Source organism: Meleagris gallopavo, chromosome 10 (assembly GCF_000146605.3).
Source record: "Meleagris gallopavo isolate NT-WF06-2002-E0010 breed Aviagen turkey brand Nicholas breeding stock chromosome 10, Turkey_5.1, whole genome shotgun sequence".
In the NCBI taxonomy this organism is placed as follows: domain Eukaryota; kingdom Metazoa; phylum Chordata; class Aves; order Galliformes; family Phasianidae; genus Meleagris; species Meleagris gallopavo.
Genome location: NC_015020.2, coordinates 27,580,569 through 27,602,337, shown reverse-complemented (window position 1 = coordinate 27,602,337; position 21,769 = coordinate 27,580,569). Strand labels below are relative to the sequence as shown.

Genomic DNA, 21,769 nt, shown 5'->3' with positions numbered 1-21,769 from the left:
GCCGTACCGGGCTGCCGCGTGCTCTGCGCGGCCCGAAGCTGCTCCCTCGCAGGAGCTGGGCGCGCTGCTCCGTCCCCGTGGATCTGCCCCGAGGCTCTTGTCCTCGGCTCCGCGCGGCGTTCCCTCTCGCAGCTTTCCTCCTCCCCACCTGTACCAGCCATTTTCCCCGTGTCACGGTTGCTTTGTTGAGGGCTGCAGGTGCGTTGTAAGAAATGAAAGTAGTGACACAACTTGCTCTCGAAGTGCCCTGCTCACTTTGCATCTTTAATTCCCTCAGCAGCATAGATCAAGGTCCCGCACTCAGATCCACACCTGAGTCTGCTTGTTTTCTGCATTAACAGCAATGCTGAAAACTGCTTGATTTTCACTGCTCCTCCACCCAATAGTTCCCTGAGACTCCCTTTCCAGCCCTGTTGTTGCATCCTGCCTGCAGCCTATCATGGCCCATGCCAGGCGCTGTCTCTGTGCCTGCAGAGCAGTTGTGTCAGCTCCCACCCCTGACCTGGGGATGGAGCAGAGCTCTGTGTGCCCACAGGATCCACCTGATGGCTGGGCGGGTGCCACAGGGTGCAGAGCGGGCAGCAGTGGCAGGTGAGATGGAGGCCACCTTCATCGAGAACCTCAGGCATGCTGCTGATGTCCTGGCCCAGGTAATGGGTGAGTGGGGCCTCTGCAGGAATAGCTCCACAGATGGGGAGCTGCCACTAACAGCATGTGGAGGTTGTGCTGCTGAGTGGACATTGCTGTGACAGGAGGACATGGTGGGGCTGGTGGAGCCGATTAACAGCCGTATCACCGACCCACGCTACTTCCTGAATACCCCACACCAAGGTACAGCACACAGCTCTCCCAAAGACTTCCACACAGGGGAAGAGACAGCCCTAGGCTGTCTGACAGGGCAGATCCCTGGCTGCTGTCTGAGTACAGAGGCAGGAGGTTGACACTGAAGAAACCCTCAGAAAACTTCAGCCTGGCATTAACCAACTCTCATTTCTTGCACCCTCAGCTGCTGCCATCCTGGAGAAGGTGGGACGGCCCAACCTGAGGCTGCAGCTGGTGAGTGCAGCCCTGAGTGCACAGCACAGCAGTTGGAGGGCTGCAGGCAGGGCTCAGGACCAGACAGCCCTGCTCCATCCCCACAGCACAGGGAGACCTAGAGGCTGTGAACTCATTGTCTCCTTCTGAGGACATAGAGGCAGGAAGTGTGGCACAGCCATCCTCCATTCAGCAGCTGCAATGACTCTCTTGAATTTTCTCTTACTTAGGACCTCTTTCACTGCCAGATCATGGATGGGAATCTGTCACGTAACTTGGAGACATACCTCCCGCTCATTGGTAATGCCCTCTGTCTGACCTGGCTTCTCCCAGTCTTGTGACCTGAAGCTGCGAATAAGAGATGCTCTCAGGTCAACCCATCCTTTGCTGATGGATGGCTGCAGGCAGGGCTGCCTGGGGCACAGCCTCCTATCTCCCTCAGGTCATATCCAGATTGCACAGGTGCCAGGGCGGCATGAGCCCGACAGCCCTGGGGAGCTGAACTTCCCCTACATCTTCAAGCTGCTGGAGTCCCTCGGCTACACCGGCTATGTGGGCTGTGAGTACGCACCAAAAGGTGAGTGAGGCTGTGTGCTCTGAACCCCCCAGGCAGATCCCAGCACGGACTGATCCTCCAGGACTGTGCAAAGATAGACCTGACGGGGGTGGTAGGCAGTGGGGCCCCACTTCAAAACAAGAGCAGAAGCTGCTGAAGCTTGGCTAGGGTTGTCAGCACAATCCTTCATCTGCCATGCAGGAGACACAATAGAAGGTCTCGGCTGGCTGCGCTCATACTGGGAGAGCAAAGGCATGAAACCTGGTGGGCCCAGAAAAGCAACAGAGTAAAGTAAGGAAAGCATTGGAATAAATGTCAAACCAATGAGCCTAACGTGAGAGTGTGTGTCTTCTGTTTGGGGATGCTAAGCAGGACCACATTGCTGCTCTTGCTCTGAGCAAGAAGGAGACTCCAATGCAAACTCAAGACTGCCCTGCTCCAGGGAGAGCCCAATGGGACAGGGGTGCCTCTGCTGCCTTGAAGAGGCTTTCCCCATCCTGACCTGTGACACAGAGTGGGGAGATGATTCGATTTATTTCACAAATATATCCATGGCTTTAATGTATCATCATTTAGTGTACACCTCCACAAAACCTTCCTCATGTCCATTCACCCTTCCTATCCCACTTGGTGCTCTCCTATTGAGAGCAAAGGGCTGGAAGCAGGTGCCCCCTGCCTGAAGGTGCAAAGTTTCCCCTTGAAGGCACCGTGCCACCAGCCTGCACCTCCACACCTTATCGGACAGAAGTCACTGCAGGTGCCGAAGTCAACATCCCCAAAAATTAGTCTGTTTCAGCCAGGCTACAACAGCCAACCCCCTGTCCGTGGCCTTCACAGACCATTCAAACCCATTAAAACCTGTCCTCAGGGTCACCAGCAGCCAGCCAATGACTAAGGGAGGTGCAGCTGGGCTGGAGCCCAAGGGGAGCAGCAGGGCTGCCCTCACCCAGCCCCAGGCTCATCACACTGGTGGCGTGCATGCTGCCAGCAGTGCTGTGAACAGGTCTCACCCAGCAGCCTGTTCCTCTCCATCATCACCCACAGCACAAATGTGCACAGGTGCAGTGCCTATTCCTGCAGGAGGAGGTGGTGGCAATGCTAGAGCAGTCCTGTCCAGAGGTTGAAGCAGGCAGTGTTGATAACTGACTCCAGGTGGTGATACGTGGACACGAGCTGCGGCAGAGGGCTCTCACTGTTCTGGGGCTGCACAGGGAATGGCTCTCGGAAAACCACGGTGAGGCTCTGCCAAGAGGAAGAAGCAGGTTAGGGCACAGGATGGAAATGAACAGCCCCCAGTTCGACTGCGTAGGCACCTGCTTGGCAGTGTCAGGCAGGTACTAGAGAAATCCCAAAATGCCAGCAGCACAACGCTGGTGCTTAGTTGAAGCCTCCTCCCAGTTTTCGTGGAGGAAAATGAGGCAATAAGGACATGCTCACCCTGTACCAGCCCCCATGCATCTGCAGTTCTGCCAACCCCAGCAGCAGCTGCCTTGGGAGTGAGGGGGTCCTGCTGCCTTCACAGTAATAAGGGGTTCCAGGGAAATGAGAGGGAAATTTCTTCTTCAAAGGCAAAGAGTAGGAGTGGAACAAATAGGGAAAGGGAGGAGATTAAATGTAATAACTGCAATCCTAAAAATAAATGCTAGCTGCTCCATTCTCATTAGTAACTACTAAGCAGGCAGGGCGGGGGCAGAGGGGTGCTGAGAACAGAGTGCAGAAGGGAAAGTTACAGGAACCAATGAGGAAGAAAAATGTGAGCAACTCTGCATTCAGATCAGCATCGTGGAGGCAGGACTCAGGACTTGGATGCTCTCCAGAGTCAAAATACAACTCATCCAGTAGCCAGGGTCTCCTAGCACACCTGTAAAGCCCCGAGAAGAGCCATGCAAAACAGCAAATGCACTGCCACCAAAGACTAAGAGAAAGTGATTTGTGAGCCTAACTCCAACTGCAGGCAAGGCATTAGAGCAGACCTGGGGAAGAAGAACCATAAGGTACACACAGTTCTGTTTTACAGAAGTGATGTGCTAATGCTGGATGTGCTAATTCTTCTTTGATAAGGTAATATTTCTAGACAAAGGAATTATGGTGCATCTTATCTAATCTTCAGGAAAGATTCAGGAAGCTTCAGGGATGTAGTACCACATGGGAAATTCAGGTAAACTGAAGACAGGAATGAATGCAAAATAAGGTGAAGATGGTAATGCTGAACAGGGAAGCAGCGGGCTGGAGAGAGATTACAAATGGAGTTCCTCTGGGACAGGTTTAGGGACTCACGTTGACTTGTACTTTAATGAGTATGGCACAAAGAAGAGAAGCACGCTGATAAAATTTGAGGCACTAATAAACAAAAAAAAAGAAGCACTAAGGAATTCTGAGAGGCAACAGGAAAGGGACGAATGCTAAATGCAAAATGCAAAGTCAGGATTTCTGTTATGAGTTCATGGGGAGAGAGGAGGGAGGTGGTCTGGGTTTATCAAGGATCACAAGGTGGCACCAGTGAGACAAACACAAACACTGGAGTGAGTGTGCTCTGGTACTGGACTGAATGCACAAGGACCCAAACTGGATAGAAACAACTGTGAGCATGATCTGAAAGCAACCCTGTGGAAGAAAAGGGGATCAACTGCTCACTCTTTTCCAATGTAAGAACAAAGGGGCATCAGATAAGAAGAGCAGAAGTAGGTCCAAAAAACAAGCCAAGGAGGGCAGCTCTTTAGCCAGGCTGTAATAACATAATGGAGCTGCAAGTCAGGGCAAATCATGGATTCTACAAATTGACCAGAAGAAATAAAGCCACTGAAGGTATTAAATACAAAGGCCATGTCTAGCTGTGCTAAATTGCCAGATGTTGGGACACTATTTGGAAAAGGAGTTACAAGCTTCTTGACTTATTCTCCCCACAGTGCACTTGCTCTTGGCCACTGCTGGATGAACCCCTGTATAGCTGCTCTCACATTCTCAAGTTCTTACCGTCTTTCCTGAATGAGAATCCAGAAACACAAGAACGAAGCAATCTGTGAACTTCTGGTTGAGCACAACCTGTCAAGAGAGCAACAGCACACATTCAAAAGGAGACAGCACAACCCCGGCAGGGTTATAAACACCCACCCAGGGACACCCTCACATGCAGGATGCCTGACACACTGGAGGTGCAAGTCTGCTTTGCTCACTGGTTGCACTCCCAAACTGCAGGGACACACCTGATATCACACTCTGTGGGGAAAGAAGTGACTGCTTGTTTAGGGGCAGGGAGGCAGACACTGCTGGGCCACAAGAGCACACACCTTGCACTGCACCAGCAACAGCAGAGGGCAGCTTGACAGCACCCCGTTATCTTGACAGCACCATGAGGCTCACGCAGTGGGAAGCCACAGCAGGCAGGGGCCCTAGGAAGGGGAGACAGCTGCAGGTGGGCAAGGGGCTGGGTCTTACCAGGTACTGGGTGCCAGTTTCAGCGTTGTGGAAGTGCCGACAGCTCTGTGGAAAGCGGCTCAACAGCACTTTGATAAGGCTCTGGTACCAGGAGACTGTCATGGTGAGGAAGCATCCCTATGGGTACAGAGGAAGGCTAAGAAACGGGGACACCAGCAGCCACAAATGTGACAGCAGCACACAGATCCAAAAAGAGATGCGTCTCTCAAAGCCCAGTGAGGCACACCGACCCAGGGTCAGTAACTCTCCATAGATGGATCTGTGCAGCCTCCTCTTTCTTCTGCCAGCTAGAGAACACACTCTTGCCTCTGCCTTCCCATCCAACAGGAATTGCATCCTGCAGGCCCCAGTCCCTCCCCAGAGCAGGACACCATGACCACAGCCCTGCTGCTCACCAGCTGCGGGTCCACATCCGCAATGGATTTCCCGTGCACAGCATCAAGCAGCTCCTCCAGCTCCACCAGCGACAACTTGCCCAACTTCAACTTATCAGAGGCCAGAGGCTCCAGAAGGAAGAGACGCTTCCAGAGGTTGTCCCTGCGGCAGTGGCACTTGGCCAGCTGCACCATGCTGCTGAGCTGCTTCTGGGCCGAGGCCACCTCGGAGGCCAGCAAGGGGAAGAGCGGTGAGGTGTAGAAGAGCCCTGGCCCCACTTGGACCTGTTTTCCCCCAGCGTAGAACTCGCTGCTGTCCTCCACGTCCTGCCACAGCTCCCGTTCCACCGGCTGTGGCCGCCCCAGGCTCGGCTCTGGCTCTGCTGCCTCCCATGCTGCCGGGCCCACCACGGGCTCCAGCACTTCTCGCTGCAAGTGTGGCAGCTTCTTGAAGCGCCGCATATCAGCTGTGAGCCGGGGGAATAGCTCCCTCTGGCTGGTCATGATCACGTAGAAACGCAACCTGAGAGCAAGACGACATTGTCACCAAGGGAAGGACTGTTCCCTTCTCAGCTGGGCTGCACAGGAACCGTGGGCACCCTGTCTCACGCTATAAGGGTATTTCTCTGCCTAGAGGACAGACAGCACACTGCCCAGTCCTCTGCGAGGAACCTCCCCGGGCAGCACCACACCCGTCTGTGACCTACCAGACAAAGCCCACCCTTCCAGTGCCCTCCTCCCCAGTTAGGAAGCTTTGATGACATGGCTCAAGACCCTCAGCTCTCACCGGAGCATGCGCCTCTCTGCTTCGCTCTGCTCCTCAAATGGTGCTGCGCTGTGACACACCAGAAGAGACACATCGAAATCATCATGGTGACGCAGACCTTCTGAGTCCTTGTAGGAGCCTGAGCTGGGAGGAAAAGCAAATCTGTAAGAAGGGGACCTCACTTTGTTCTCACAGAGTTCTTGGTACTGCAGAATTGCTGGCTGTGTGGGATTCAACACCATAGGACTCCTCAGAAATGTTACGGGAAGCGAGGCAAGTGCACGTGCACACACAAACACCCATACACACCACTTCTGCTGGGCATGATTTCCATAAAAGCTGAGCAGCACTGCTGCCTGGCACTATGTAGGACAGAGACAGCCTTGTTGGCACCTTAGGGCAATCTCCTCAGTTCTCAGGTGGCATTGGTCAGCCTCAGGCAGCTCCAGGAACTTGGCGCAGAGGCACATACCTGTTCCAGATAGAGACCAGTGCATATTCGTTCTGCTCTGTGCCTGGAGTCCCCTTCTTGTTGTCAATGCCAGTAGCTGGCCGGGCCATGCGCAGCGGCTTCATGTGGTAGGTGTTGGCATGGTCAGCAATGTAGTTGTACAGCTGGTGTGCAGTGATCATGTTGGTGGGCAGGGCCAGCATGCCTAATGGGGAAAGACACATTGCTGTCACAGGAGGACAGAGCAGTATCCTACAAACTACTTTGTGGGATGCAGCTCTAAAGCAGTGAGCCTCCCTTCCACAACAAAGCATTAACAACTTCTCTACGGTGGGCACCACGTCACCCTCTTCCTGCCACTCAGTGAGTCAGATGTGTTCACAAAGCACTTGGGAATCTTTTGCCAAGTTATGGGCTCATGATCAATCCCCAAATGATCACACGTTGGCTACTCACCTTGGAAAACATGGTTGCGACCAAATTTGGGGATGTCAGTGTGATGGGCAATGAAGTCCTCCAGGAAACTAGTGAGATGGTACCCCTGACGGAGCGTCATGTGGGAGCCCAGCAGATATTGGTGGACTATCCGCAAGTGGAAGTCATAGCTGAATGAATGCACGTGCATGAGGTCCCGCACCTTGTCACACTCCTCTGTAAAGAGCATGGAGAGCTGTAGAAGGAGAAGGAATGAAAGCAGGTGAGTTAGCAGGCACCTCACAGCTTTCTACAGAGCCTTGCTGACAGCAAGGCATGGCAGAACCAGCACGGCCACCCCTGCCCTGACACCACAGCAGGATGCAGCCCAGAAGCTGTGTGCACAGGGCAAACAGCAGACTTGCAGACCTGGTCCCTGAGGACCTCAAGGATCCAGTTTGGTGGCACCTTCCAGACTTGATCCTGCTGCTGCAGGTCTTCGGCAGCAGCACAAACCAATTGGCACAGCCTCCTTTTTGGCATAACATACATCCTCCCTTAAGCTGAAAGCCATGTGGACATGAAGCAGGACACATCTCCATCCCTGGAGACATTCAAGGTCAGGCTGGATGGGTCTCTGAGCAACATAATCGAGCTGTAGATGTCCCTGCTTATTGCAGGGATTAGACAACCTTTGAGAGTGATGGAATCTAACAATTCTAACCTAACAATTCTATGATCCTCCTTCCAACCCCAACAATTCTACGATCCTCCTTCCATCTGAGTGCTGCTCTGCATGGCCCAGTCCTTGAGCACGTACAGGATACACTGAGGCTGGAGCCCCAGTGAGTTCTGGATCTACAGGTAAGGACTGACTTACTGAGTATCCCCTGGGAGCAAGAGGCAGCACAGGAACCCATGCAAGTGAGTGGACTCAGAGATGGGCAACTATAGAGCTTCTAAAGCCCTGTACTCAGTAACAGAAGCCAAGCTTGGCTGTTGGGAAGCTGGATGACCTGGTGGCTGAGGTGTTACAGAGCTTGAGAGAAGGCCTCACCAGCATTTGGCTGTCGCCCCTACTCAGTGTACTGGTCATCCAGGGCAGCACCAGCTGCACAGACAGACAGCCATGCTCACACAGGGGCAGCTAGTGTGGCAGGGGACAGTGTTGGTGAAGGTTTCAGCCTTGCCCTTGTGCCAGGAGCTCACAGTGCTATCGTAAGGTCTTTAAGCTCTTTGACCTCTTCGTGCAGCTGAGCCACACCATAATCCCTTGGTTTAAGGACAGGATAAGCAAGTAACACCAGCAGGCAGGAGATGTTGACACGAGAACAGTCTGCTCTCTGCACCACCTGTGTTGCCACTGCCATGAGGCAGAGGGCAACCTGCACATCCAGGATCAGCCCGGAGAAGAGCCTATAACTCTGCCCCAGAAAGGCAGGGCAAAGAGCAAGGAGCACACAGCACTGCCTGCATGCAAGCACGCAAGGCCCATCCCATCCTCCTCCGAAGCTGTGCTGTCCACTGAAGCACATACAGCAGCCACTGGCACAGGAGGCTGGTGGCTGGAGCAGGAGGCGTAAAAGCACAGCCAGTGAGAGGCTCAGCCCTGCACTGGCAGGTCCTGCTGCGCCCAGTGTGGCAGTGGGAAGAGAGGACGTACTGCAGACTCAGAGGTGGAGCTATGTCCCATGCAGCTCTTGCTGCGAATTCTGGCTGTAAGAGTGCCCTGATGGAGACAGATGCACAGCCAGTGGGAAGGAGGACAAGGCGCTGTGCAGCCCGGTTCCTGCCCCAGCTCGTCTTACAGAGGCACAGGGTGGGATAAGCAGAAAGAAAGGGTGGAGGAGCCCAACTGCCCCATCTGAGGGAACTGTGGGCTGGTTCTAAGATGAGGGAAAGCTGGCCAGAGGTCTGCAGCAAGCCCAATACTCCTAGTACTGTGCCCTCCCCAGGCTCTGGCTGACTTGGCACACGCTGCAGTGCCAGCTGCAGCCTGGTAACCTGCCCGATGCAACACAGACTTCCCAGGAAAGGTCCAGCAAACCCTCAGGGACTGCAAGCAAGGTCCAGGCAGGTTTTAAGCTTATATATGCCAAGAACAGTTCATGTAAGATGCAGCTCTGCTATGCAGCCATCTTCGAAAGGACAATAGTCACATGTCCCTCCTGCCTCATGCAGGCTGGGGTCATCCAGCCTTTCTAAGCATTTATTCCGTGCCCTGGGACAGGCAGGAGATACTGACACACCAAAAGAGAAGGGAGCAGGCAGCCCCATGGTGTGATAGAACAAGACACAGAGGTGTCAAGAACCAGAGCCTGTGGTGCAGAAAATTATCTCCACTAGCAAAAAGCAGCCAGCCACATTCACAGATCCCTGTTACCATTCTGCTTCCCTTTCATTCAATGGAAGCAGAGAACTTTTGGTTTCCATATACTGACTTTTCCCAGAGCAGCCATTTTTGCCAAAAATGGTTTGTGTTCCTCTTGTTTTTCCCCAGTGTGCTGTCTTGCTCCCCAAAGAACAAGAGTCATCCTCTTCTAAAACCTTTTACCTCCTCTCATTGCACTCCCTGTCTGCTGAAGCAACATGCTATGCAGAACGTGTGACTGCAGAAGGCTCTGCAAACTTTTCTTTACCAGGTGAGAGCAAAGCATTCCACAACTTGCTGCGCATGAAATGCTTACTCTGTCCCACAAATCGCTGCCTCTCCCAGAGCAGTACCTAGCCACAAGGAGCACCAGCTGTACAAAGCCATTACCTGAGAGTTCACAGACTGGCCCATGGGGATCCGCGAGCACTCCAACGCATACTGCTTCACACAGAAGTAATAGCCCTAGAGGAAAGAGCACACTGAGTACATCGTGGGCCTTGGGCCTCTCCAAGGATTAAGAGGAGCCCACACAAGGCTGGCTGCACCCCACACTTGTCAATTCATCTGCTGGGCTAGGTCTCTGGTACTCTTGCTCCCTTCTTTTGTCTCCTCTTGTGTCTGAACAAAGCAGACCTTGGGATAAACCACCCAGTGTATGGCTAAGCATAGTGTGTCCTACCTGGTGGTAAGCCTTGCATCTTGTGTTTGTTCCCTTCCAGGCAAAACTGACTACTCTTGGTCCCACAGAACTGTCCCTACAGTACAGCAGTACTGTGGAAGAGGCAGACAGAGTTGCATGTTCCTGCCACACTCCTCATTCACACTGTGTCCTCGTAAGTCTGTCCCAAACTCCCTCCGACTGTTGTATTTTGTTTCTTTTTCTCTCTCACCTGGAAGGCCAACTCCATCAGCACAATTCCACCTGGAAGAGCTCTCTGCAGATGATAGGTGGCAACAGCAGGGGTTGTGCTCTGGGAAGAGAAGGACAAAGCTGGAGAGGCTCTCTGCACAGAGCAGCCTGCACACCAGCATGCAAAGCTGCCAAGATGTTCTGCGGCAGAGGTGGAAGAAGAATAACTTTATCAACTGAGCACATTCACTGGTAGTAAGGGAGCAGACATGCTAGAGAATGAAAAGAATTCTAATAAAGCTAATAAGCAGCCTTCCAGAGAGCATGCCAGAGATGCTGCTGCTTTCACCTCCCGCCTGCTCAGGGCAGGATGTCTCCAGAAGAGGGCACAGTGAGCCGAGGGGTAATGCTGCCCACAACACCTTACTCCCACCTCTCTGCTCAGTATTTCCCAGATCATCACAGCTGCCCAACAGAGCAGATATCAAAGGCAACCAGCTGGGATTTACAGCTTAGCTGCCAGGAAAATCACTAGCCTGCTGTTAACCTGTTTCAGTGGATTGCTCTCCTCTTGTTTTAACTGCAAGGTGTTGTCTTGCCCACAGTCCTGTACCAGCTTCACCCATAAGCAGGTACCAGGAAAGGGTGAGAACAGGGTCAGCAAATGTTATGCTTCCATCCTCCCTGGGTTTCATGAACCACAGGTGGTTTCTGCCTACCTAGGAATTCCGATAGATTCCTCTTCCAGGTTATTCTCTCTCAAACCCATATAAGCTCTTAGCTTTCACAAAACCTTTTGACAAAGATCGCTATTACCTGCTGCTGCATTAAGAAAGACTCCTTTTGCTTTAGAACCTGCTCCTGATACTCCCATTTGGTAATGAAAATGACAGCAGTGAGTCAATCCCTTTTCCATCTGGCTGTGATTTGGTAGAGCTCTGTCCTTTCCCTCCCTCATTGCCTCTTCTTTACAAATGAAGAGCCACAGCCTGCTCAGCCTGTCTGCACACCAGTCTCTATTCTGCTCTCTCACGTCCCTTCTGTGAAAAATAGATTCAAAAGCAACCAGAACTGCCCTACTTCTGCCCACAGCCTGACTTCTATCCCAGATTCACTTCTCTAAGAGCATAAGCACTCACCTTTGGACTCCCTTCTGCTTTTGGCTTTGTATAGGAAAAGGATCCTCTCCCCTCCACACCCATTGCTGCCAGAGCTCGGATCCGACTTGTGCTACTGGAAACAAGAGAGAGCCTTGACCAGGGCAGCCAGCATCTCCTGTTGTGCCAAGCCAGGGCAGAGCTCCATGTCAGCCCTTCCTCATTACCAGGATTTCCAGAACATCACTGACCTGCGAGTGGTAGGTGAGGGCGGCCGCACCTGGACCAGAATGAAGCCCATGCTCTGCAGGTACTGGATGTATTGCTGCAAGAAGGCATTGCACATCTCTTGCAGCCAGGGCTCCTCCTTCAGCTTGCAGGGCAGTGACTCTGTCGAATCACAGCTGTGGCTGCGGTCTCTCCCTGATGCTGTAGAATCATTTGAGCGGTGGCGCTTCTGGAAAAAAAAAAAAGAATTTCCTAAGGACAGCTGCTGTGAGAGGGGATGCTCCATGGGATAGCGCCAGAACGATGAACAGAAGACAGACTTCCTTCTGCCAGAAAGCAGTAACACCGACCTATGGCACATGCAGCAATATCTGATCCAGTATTCACTCAGCCCTTGACTGACCTAGCAGCACTGGAACAAACTATTGGAAGAGGTACGCTGCAGAAAGGGATAACTCATCTCCTCCTCCCCAGAACGCCTAGCATAGTTGTGATAGCTCACAAATGGTTCACAAAGCTCAGCAGTGCTCAGCTCCTGTTGCCATGTAAGAATCTGGTCCTCTTATGAATCCTTGCAACATCTCGGGTTTTATTACTGGCTTAGTAGTGTAGTAACATTACATGAAAAATATTTCCTTTTCACCATTTTCAGTTCCCCTTCTGATGTATTTGAATACTCCTTGTCTTTGTGCTGTGAGACTCTAAGCTTTCTTTTCTTGATTTCTCTCCTTTCAGCAGGTGGATGCTCTCACATGTTTCTATCTGCCTTTTCATTTAGTTACCCTACAAGCAGTCTCTTTAGTAGGGTCTCTCCAGCTACTCTCTGACCTTACCTTCTCTGAGTCCCTGCAGTTCAGTGCCTTTGCTATGAGATGCTGGACTCACACTTGCCCAAAAGATATTCATCCATAAGTATTTTAGAAAGGTGTACGAATAATACCCATAATATTAGCACACCTTTCTGATGTATTCTAAATAGTTTGCCTTTTGCACAAAGCTGCTCATGAATTGCAGAAATCCACTGGGCTGCCTGCTTTGCTCCTACAGGCTCCGCAGTTAATGTTCAATATGGGAGAAATTCAAATACCTACCCCCATGGTGCTCTGCCTTCCTGGAAACCAAGTCCTGCTCCCACAGCACCACTCATTTCACAGGTTGCTCAAGGCCATCTCTGAGCTCTTCACAGTCTTTTCCTGTTCTGATCAATCTGAACCACTACAGGGTGACTCAAAGCTTGACATCTCGTTTGTACAGAGATATATTTTCTGGTGATACAGAACCCAATACACAACCTCAATGCCCTGCTCCCAGGCTCTTTAAATTGAATGGCCAGTTTTCATTTTGTTCTGTTCCAAAAAACAAAGTTTTCATTTTGTGATGATAGTTTTCCTTTCTCTCGTGAGTGCTCAATTTCTGCAGCAACCTCTGTTTAAAGACCGTCAAAACCTTCTGACATTTAAATTTCCACAGTCTTTTCTTCCTTTCTGACACACACACAGACCACGAACAGCCAGTATGACATCTGCACAGGTTAGACACTGTCAGGCTGCAACCTGCTCAGGATTCAGGTGGCTTGTTTTCAATTGTTCCAGCTATTTGCTGGGTCTCGACAAATTTTACAGGTCTGGCTACTGAACATATAGAGAGAGGTTTAGCTTCCCCAACAGACAGCATGCTGATAGCTTTGCTAGACTCTGGCTCTGGATTCCCTGGGTAGCAAAGGGAAGTCCCATCCCAGGGATGGTATGACTGCACAAAGAAGGCTTTGAGGACCCAATTTTTTTCTGTCTCCATCTTCACCATGGTGAATGCCCTATTCTAAGGTTGCAAATTCATCCCATAATGCAGGGGTTGGCTCAAAGCAGAACTATCTCGGGGAAAAAAAAAAAGCAAAGCCATCCCTTTTTCCAAAGTGCACAAAAGTCAAACCCAACTGGCTTCTGCTGACACTCACCTTCCCCTCTACCTTGCCCTGCTGGTCAGTCTGGATCTGCTGCCGGAAGGCTGGGTCAAAGAGCAGTGGGGTAGCACAGTAGTGAACAAGGCGTGAGGACTGCTTCAGGGTCTCCAGGTCTGACAGCTGCACAGCACAACAACACAGTTACAAGCGCACATCCCTCACCAGAACCAGGAACAAGCTATTTACAATACCATCCTGCTGCTCAGGTGTGAATTAAACTTCAGAGGCAACCACCCTGTTTTACAGCCCTTCCGATGCTAGGCAGCAAAGACTCATTAGCAAAGTTCTAGAGGCCAGCAGGCCTAGAAGTTCAAGCAGAGAGCACTGCTCCACAGCCAGACACCATCCCCAGCATAAATCCCAATCTGAGCTCCAATGCTCCCTCCTACAAAAGGAATGCTGGTGTTGCCAGCACTCTGTATGAAAACCCAGTCTGCACTCACACTGATAGGCATGTTTGACTGTGCTGATCTCTGCTGCCAGGTCACAAAGAGATTTTCTATCTTCATCTGCTTCTCCAATTCTAGAGGAAAGAGAACAGACAGATGTATGAAGCCACAGCCATTCCACTATACACCTACCCTACCCACTGTACTCCCCAACACTGGCCATAACCCATCCTTTCACAACATCCTGGCAGGAATAGCTGACAACTGCCCCTTTGCCAAAACTCATTCTGCTTTTTTCACTCCTTTTCCAGGAGCAGGAGTGTGATCAGGCAGTTAGGCTCTAGTCCCTGCATGTCTCTTGCTTTACCTTTCCTCTCCATGCTTTTGATTTCCAGGAATTGGGCCCCATGTCGAGCCACAGGGTCAAAAGGTCCCAACTCTGGACCATGGGGTATGCGTTTGATAGTGGTAACATCCCGCAGAGCTTCGTCAAAGGGCACCACATCAGGATGGAAATGCAGAGATGGCAGGCTGCGTGCAGAGCTGCTCAGCCGGCCTTGCTCCTTGCTAGGTGGGGGACACGAGCTCCGGATCAGTGCATCCACCTCCAAAGTGGAGTTCAGGAAAGGATTTGGCTCCTAAGAAAGCAGAAGCAGCTATGAAAGACTCTTTTGCTAGTTATGGAGCAAGGACCCATAACAATAGAGCAGATCCAATTTTGGTCATCTGCAGACATTTGTTGGCCTTCTCCACCACTGTCCAGAGGACAGTATTGCTCTAGCATGCAATAGGAAGCCCACTCCACAGTCTCTTCCACCCTAAGTATTCCAGCCACAAATAATAATACTGACAGCAGCATTCTGTCAGGACACGTTCTGGTTGGACATATAACCACCTGAAGATGCCTTGCCAACCAGCACACACACCTTCTTCAGACCCCAGAGCTGCCAGAACTCCTCCTGATGAGGAAAGGACTGCTCTGTCTGGCAGGGTGTCCTACCTGCTTGCTGTCCTCATGCCACGGTGGGTCCATAAAGCAGTGGTGGTGGAATAGTCCCATCTTCTGGCTGATCAAGCAGTGCACGATGTGGGAGCGGGCATTTTGCCACTGCAGCAGACGAATGAGTGAGCAGTTCAAGTTGGCCCCCAGGTCTGGGGACCAGTTGTAGGTGTAAAGCGTCAGCTACAAAGAAAAGAGGGGGAGGAAGGGTGAAGGATCTGCTTAGAAAAAGGTGACAGACTGCCCCAGGTGCTCTGGGTGGGACTTGCTGCAGCTCCAGTTGCTTTCAGATAGTAAGGCTGGAACAGAATGACAACTGCTCGTTTATTGCAACCCTGTTAATAGTTCCAGCAGAAGGTGGCAGCACTTGAGTTGGCAGCACAAGTAACCAGGTTGATGTGACCACTGCTACGGGAAGAGAAAGGGCAATTACAGCCTGCAGTGAAACAGGAGGAGTCAAGACAGCTGCAGGGAGCCCCCTGCTCTGCTGTGGCACAGGGCTTCTGCCTGGGGCAGGTCAGCTGCCTACAGCAGCATGGCTTTCAGGAGACAGTATCACACAGGCATCATTATTACCTTTTTGTCAACAATCTCCATGAAGAGGAACCTCTGTCGGGGTGCCAGGTCTCGCCCAACAATGCTTGGGTCAGAGCCTCTCTCTGCTGAGCTGAATTCCATGGCCTCGAAGCGCTGGAGCCCTTTGTGAGCTGAAAGAAGCCAGAGTTATTGCCCTCAATACCAGTTCATCCCAGAATGACAGAACGTTGGTGCCATGATACTGCTCAGCTCATCACTCTCAAAGGACAGTTGAACGCAGCCCACACGTTGGTATTTTTCCAATCACAACCCAAAGCCTCCCCTCTTGGGACCTTTGTTCACTTTTACACTTATTAACAATGTTGCCATGGCAATCCTGTGTGATCACTCAGCATACCCTGGTTCTGCTCCTTGACGTTTCCAGTTAACTTATAGCATGGTCCCAGCAATATCTTTAATCTTTTCCATACCACAACAAGTCCCAGATGTTAGCATCATGCACACAATTGTGAAGCTTAACTGAGCAGAGAAGAGCAGATCTCCTCTGCAAGCTATATGTTTCCAATGATGCATTTCTGGCATTAGAAGAGCACTACAGCAACCACATGAGACCTGACTGTGGATGTGCACAATGAGTCCTGCCACAGCATCACCACCTACAAGCCAGCCTGGAGCCTTTTGCAGCCTGGCCACTTTGCCCAAGCAGCTGTTGCTCAAGCCAATCGCTCCAGCAGCACCATGCTGAACAGGAACTTACGTCTGAACCTGTGAGCAGGTGGGACTGGCTGCTCCTCCTCGCTGCTGCTGTCTAAAGGTAGAGACAACATCAGCTCCTCAGAAGGAGCATAGTCCAACTGTACTAGATCAGCCAAGCCCAGTGCTACCCCTCCTGGGACCCAGTGTAGTTGTGGGAGAGGAAGGGATAGCAACAGCACACATCACTTGGACCACCAGCACGCACCACCAGCTCAAAATTTCCCAGCAGGGTGACCCATTTTCCCCACCTCAAAGAGCTACGCTCCAGACAAGCCTGTCTCAGCTCTGCTGTGCCTAGCCAAGAGAAAAAGCAGAAAGGTATTGGCAGAGCACCTGGGAGCACATTCCATACTGGATTCCAGACCCTGACAGGTCAGCTTGTCTTTGTTAATTGCTGAAAAAGGCTATGAAAAAGTAAGCAGATGACAATGGGTAAAGGGGTGTTTTTGCTCTAGTGACATGCTTGCCTCACACGGAAGGACCTGGATTGCTGGTCCCAACTGAAAAGAGGCCTCAATCATGCTGAGCTGTGAGCACTTGCAGTGAGCAGTGCCTCATTTTGGTGACTTCTGCAAGCACAGCTGTCCTGTGTTCTGCCCAAAGGAGAGGCTCACTCAGTACACTTCTACCAACTAAAGGAGTAGATTGTCTTGTGGAGGACAAAGCTAACAGGTCACAATGTCAGAGCATCCATGTCAGCTTTTCCAGAAGGCCTGAGCTGAACTCAACTCCAGGTGCTACTTACTGAGAGACTCTTCCCAGGAAGCTTTATACAAGGTACTGGGAAGAAGTAGTGTACAAATATAATCGCTTCATTCGTAGTGCAGGATAGGAGTTTCAAGGGTACCAGGAGCAGGGTCTTTTAGCCAACCATGACCATGACCAGTGTTACAAGGCAGTACTCACCCTGCTCCGTGCTGCAGCGCCACTGGTGGAAGTTGCGTCCCAGCAGGATGAAGTGTCTGACAGCTGCAGGGCGAGGGCTGGCGCTCTGGCCAGGTTTATAGGGCAGGAAGGCAGTGCTCCGATGGCAGCTGCAAAAAGAGCACCAAAGGTGGCTGACAAATAGAGACATGAGAATAGAGGCTGGCATATTAGCATCTTCCAGTGCCAGACAGACTCCTGTAAACTGTGTAACTCACCAGATCTTCTCAAACACCTTGACAGTGGTGTCACTCGCTAGGGAAGTGACCAGGCTCACCACTTCCACCAGAATGGAGGACAGGAGGAAACGGGACACAATCTCTGCTGAGCACTGTTGCACTGATGGGCACCCTGCATAGTTTGGGAAGAGATAGTGCGCACAACTAGCTAGAGATAAGCAAGGAATGAAGAGGAATGGCTTGGTGCTATATGAAGAAGAAAAGAAAGGCCCATCCCCAGCCTATCTGCAGGAGCTGGGGCCTGAGATACATACCCAGGTGGTTCATAAATGCCATCCACTGCTGGCAGGTTTGATTGAAGAGCGAGTGCATAGTGCCTACATCTCCTTCTTCCAACTGGCAGGCTCGGCGACTGGGAGAAAAGAAATGCAGCATGATTATACCAGATCTCAGCCATCAGCAACAAAGGCAAGAAAGCACAATGGTTCTTTTCCTGATCCAGAAGGGAGATCCCAGGGGAACCCCTATTTCAGTTGTTACAGCCCTTGCACTTAGCAGCGACAGACGTGCAGGCCCTACAATGCAAGGAAGGCACAAGGACAAGCAGCAGCGCTCCCAGCAATACTCTAGCATGAAGGCTTGAGGCTTTCTGTGTGGAAGGCAGCTCTCCTCTAGCTGGCTGCATAAGGGTGACACCTCAAGGAAAGGGGACACACTCCAGATGGCTACGATGCACACAGAGCCAGTGGAATCTGTACAGCAGCCAGATGGGAGCAGCACCCCGGCCGTCTTACCGCTGTGCCTGCTCCAGTTCAGCTGTGGCTGTGGCCCGATCCTGGCTCAGGTGCTGCTTGACATTCTCAGTCTTATGCCGCCGCCTTGTGCGAGCCTCTTCTGGCCTCTCTAGCACAATGTCATCAGTCGTCTTGGGGCTGCCCAGCTCTGAGGACTCAGGCTTGCTCTACAGAGAGGCGATGCAGGATTAAGGCTCTGCATACCCACAGCTCAGCTGTTGCCCTGATCTCAAATCCCATTACCAGGCCAAACGTCCCTACCCCATCCAGATTCCTCCTTTCTGTTCCTCCCAGTCTGATGCACCACCAGACTTGTAAGCCCTGCTTCCCACCAGACCCTCAGCAACATTACCAGCATGTCCCAGAAACTGCGGCGTCCCAGCTTGCTCGTGGGTGTCACCGGCTCCCCTGGGCTGGCTGAAGGGGCAGAGGTGAAGTGCAGGGGTGGAGGACAGCTTTTGCCAGCCCCACCAGTGCCCATGGCCAGACCCTTGGTCTCTGACATGGTTCTCCTTAGGCCTGCTGTGGAGACAGAGCAAACTATTCACTTCAGAGTCTTCCACTGTGACATTCATGTGCCTCCATGGCTACCCAGATAGAAGGGAGCAGCTCTCAGTATCACTTAACAAAGTTGATTCACTCTAAAGATTTCTTCCAATCCTATTTCTATGGTGGGGCACTGAACAACTGGCAGAGGCAGGAGTGCTCTCCTCCAGCACAGACCAAGCTCCCTCAGGCAGGAGGAACAAGGCTTGCAGACAGCTCAAGGTGCCCATCCCACCCCAAATCTCACCCGCAGAGCTCAGCTCCTCCAGGTCTGGGGCACTCAGTGGGCAGGAAGCCTCCACGCAGAGTGGGGCTGGCAGCACAAGGAACTCCATGATGGCATCGCACAGAGCATGGCGCAGAGCCCCACGCAGCTTCTCCGACAGCTGCAGCAGACTAATGTTGCCCTTCTCCCAGATGTCCAGGCGCACCAGCACGCAGGGCTCTGTGGAGAAAGGGCAGCCCCGTTCAGCTCTGCACCCACACCTTCTGGAGGTGCTGTGGGGGATGCAGAGACACCCTACCTGAGTGCTGGGTGCCAGGCTCTGGCTGGTGCTTGCTAACTGCAGTGAGGCTTTCAAAGTCGGCATCCCGCAGCAGGTCCATGATGGGCACCTTAGGAGAGTCAGGTCTCTCTCCGTGGGGCAGCGTGGTGGGGCTGCCATTCTCATCCACAAACGTCAGCGCAATGCATGCAATTCCTACAGAGGAGAGCCCAGGACAGCCTCCGTCAGCATAGCACTTGGCACGCTGCTGCAAGCCCAGCTGGCAACTAACAGAGCAGGGTGACCACCCCATGCCTGCACATCAGGCCTTGGGGTAGAGCCCTTGCCATATGGGTTTCACGGGGCTGTGGATGTACATGGCAGGCAGGGCCCACGGGAGGGGAAGCAGCCAGGGGAGAGGCAGCTAGCTGTGCTCGTTGGGAGTCAGGGCAAAAAGCAAGGACTTCAGCACAGGGTGTCCACATCGCCCTGTCACAGCAGCTGTCACCTTGCCCTTCAGGAACTTCTTGAGTCACCCAGCACCATACACAAAGAGAAAGCATCTCCATTTGCCTCAAGAGGGCCACTATCCAGAAAAGTCTGGCTCGACACCCAGAGGATGAGGACCAGATGTTCTCCAACAGCCCTGTCGGGCCACATGGGACACTGAGTCCATGTAAAGAAAGCCTACACATGGCACTTTGCTGCAAACTCCACTCATAGCACACTCCCCACTTCACACCTGTATGAGATGAGGTGCCTTTCCCACACCCTCCTATCCGCACAACTGAAAACAAGGCAGGTTGACACCTAATATTAGCCTGGAGTTGCTATGGTGTAAAATTCAGGTCCTACCTCACTCACTCACACAACTGCACAATTCTGAGATGTAAAGCAGCAGTATGGTAGCTGATGCACAGCCCACATGCCACACGCCCTGGGCCATGCAGAAGAAGCCCTGCTATGACCCAGAGCAGGATCAGGAACTCCCTCCCCAGAGCCCAGCTCGCATGCCAGTGTACCAAGGAAGTAGCAGTGGAGATGCAGCTGTAAGGTCCAAACCCTCCACTATCATGCTACATGATCCCATCCCCTTTCAATCCCTCCTAACCAACCAAGGCAGCACTCAGGTGACTGGATGGCACAGCTGTCCCAATACTGGCAAGATGCAATGTGTCTAAATACAAAACAGATACAAAGGAAAGGGCACTGGGATGCAGAGAGCTGCTCCCAAAGGAGGGAAGTAGGCATTCAAATGAAAGTGTAGCACACACTTGCATTCGCTGTGAAGAAAGGAAACTCTACAAGCACCACTCTAATTGAAGATGACTACAGGAGCTGCCTCATCTTGTAGGTACTCTGCACCAGCCTTTGACATGGCTCTACTCTCCCTGAGACAGACACAGGAACAATTCTTTATCCAGCAAAAAACAGAAGGAGACATGTATAATCTCCTCTACATCAAAGGTAGAGGAGATTGGTATTCCCCTCAGCCTCACTCCCTTTGGAGACTCCTGCCTCACCTAGCTCCTTGCTGCAGCACAGCAGCTTTCTGGGATGGAGGTGTCCATACAGAGACATTAGGAGCAACAGATTTGCCCCATATGACAACTCTTTAAGCAGAGAAAGGCATAAACTCATCTGCTTGACAACAAGCCCCAGGCTCACCAGAACGACACTTGATGGGGGCACTAGGAAACTGTTGTCTCCCATTTATAAGGGGCTCTCCAAGCTTCCCTGACCCATGCTCTCTGAAACACAAAGCACACATCTAGTAGAGCCCTGTCACTGTGGTCCTTCGGTAAGCAAAGGGAACCCTATCCAGGTCACAACCTGGGAGGGTGATGATGCTACACAAGAGTTTGAAACTACAACTGAAATATCATTATTTCCTTAAGGATAAGGTTACCATTCTGAACTGTGGGGAAAAAAAAGGGTGTCGAATTTTGTAATTCACTGTTTGCAAGCAGGTTCTATTTGCTCATTTATCCAGGCAGCAAGAAAAAGGTGACTCAGCTAGACAGACATACATACACGAACACAGAGGAGTCAGAGCTGAAGCCACAGCACAAGGAAGACAAGAATAGCAGGGACCAGAGGGGCCAAGGAGCTGCATGGGAAGGGAAACTAGGATAGTATTAGGAGCCAGAGGTGCTACCTTGGAAGTGGGAGAGTGGAAAGAGGTGCTGCACAAGGTCCGACATGGTACCTACACAACAGAAGAACATTCAGACGGTACACGAGGGACACAGCAGGACTCACGAAGGCCAGCTGACAGACCACATGGCCTTGACACAACATGATGTGACAGCCTGCTGCAGAACTAGCCCTATCCAATCCCTTTTCCAGCAGTCCACAGATAAGAGCAGAGGGCATTGTCTCCACAGCAGCTGCAATCTAGAGCTGCTTCATACAGCAACCTGACAAGCTCCGTGGGAGTCCTTAACTTCTTTCTACCATGCGTGTATGGTTGTGCAGCCTCCCAAGCAAACTCTCTGCACACTCCCCAGCTATAGGAGAAAAACACTGCCCTGACACTGGCCATCCTCAGTCATTCAGAGCTCTTTAACGTGGGAAGTGGTTCCCCAACACGCAGTCCCATATTCTGCTTCAAAAAAA

General features: G+C 51.9%; 2 protein-coding genes across 5 annotated transcripts; one reads left to right on the top strand and one right to left on the bottom strand.

Moving 5' to 3' along the window:
• The first annotated feature begins 47 nt into the window (after nucleotides 1-47).
• Nucleotides 48-1,924, top strand: HYI (hydroxypyruvate isomerase (putative)). The gene is made up of 6 exons (XM_003208773.4): nucleotides 48-650; nucleotides 753-831; nucleotides 1,007-1,056; nucleotides 1,266-1,335; nucleotides 1,478-1,612; nucleotides 1,793-1,924. Exons 1-6 carry the CDS (start codon nucleotides 447-449, stop codon nucleotides 1,879-1,881), a joined length of 627 nt encoding a protein of 208 aa, XP_003208821.1. The 5' UTR covers nucleotides 48-446; the 3' UTR covers nucleotides 1,882-1,924.
• A 182-nt stretch (nucleotides 1,925-2,106) lies between these two features.
• Nucleotides 2,107-19,478, bottom strand: LOC104912511 (KICSTOR complex protein SZT2-like). Of its 4 annotated transcripts, none has more exons than XM_019618831.1 (24): nucleotides 19,190-19,478; nucleotides 18,913-19,110; nucleotides 18,472-18,641; nucleotides 18,120-18,286; nucleotides 17,640-17,737; nucleotides 17,365-17,497; nucleotides 17,129-17,256; nucleotides 16,224-16,274; nucleotides 15,506-15,636; nucleotides 14,930-15,112; nucleotides 14,297-14,567; nucleotides 13,984-14,063; nucleotides 13,535-13,660; nucleotides 11,604-11,809; nucleotides 11,395-11,488; nucleotides 10,296-10,376; nucleotides 9,793-9,867; nucleotides 7,074-7,287; nucleotides 6,639-6,822; nucleotides 6,188-6,310; nucleotides 5,422-5,923; nucleotides 5,027-5,143; nucleotides 4,565-4,633; nucleotides 2,107-2,833 (listed from the first exon to the last, which is right to left on the bottom strand). In XM_019618831.1, the coding sequence occupies exons 1-24, from the start codon at nucleotides 19,461-19,463 to the stop codon at nucleotides 2,690-2,692; spliced, it is 3,819 nt and encodes a 1,272-aa protein (XP_019474376.1). In that variant the 5' UTR covers nucleotides 19,464-19,478; the 3' UTR covers nucleotides 2,107-2,689. The 4 variants fall into 4 exon arrangements, with proteins under 4 accessions (XP_019474376.1, XP_019474378.1, XP_019474377.1 ...); XM_019618833.1 differs by having other exon boundaries at nucleotides 11,395-11,485; XM_019618832.1 differs by having other exon boundaries at nucleotides 18,472-18,638.
• Nucleotides 19,479-21,769: the final 2,291 nt, after the last annotated feature.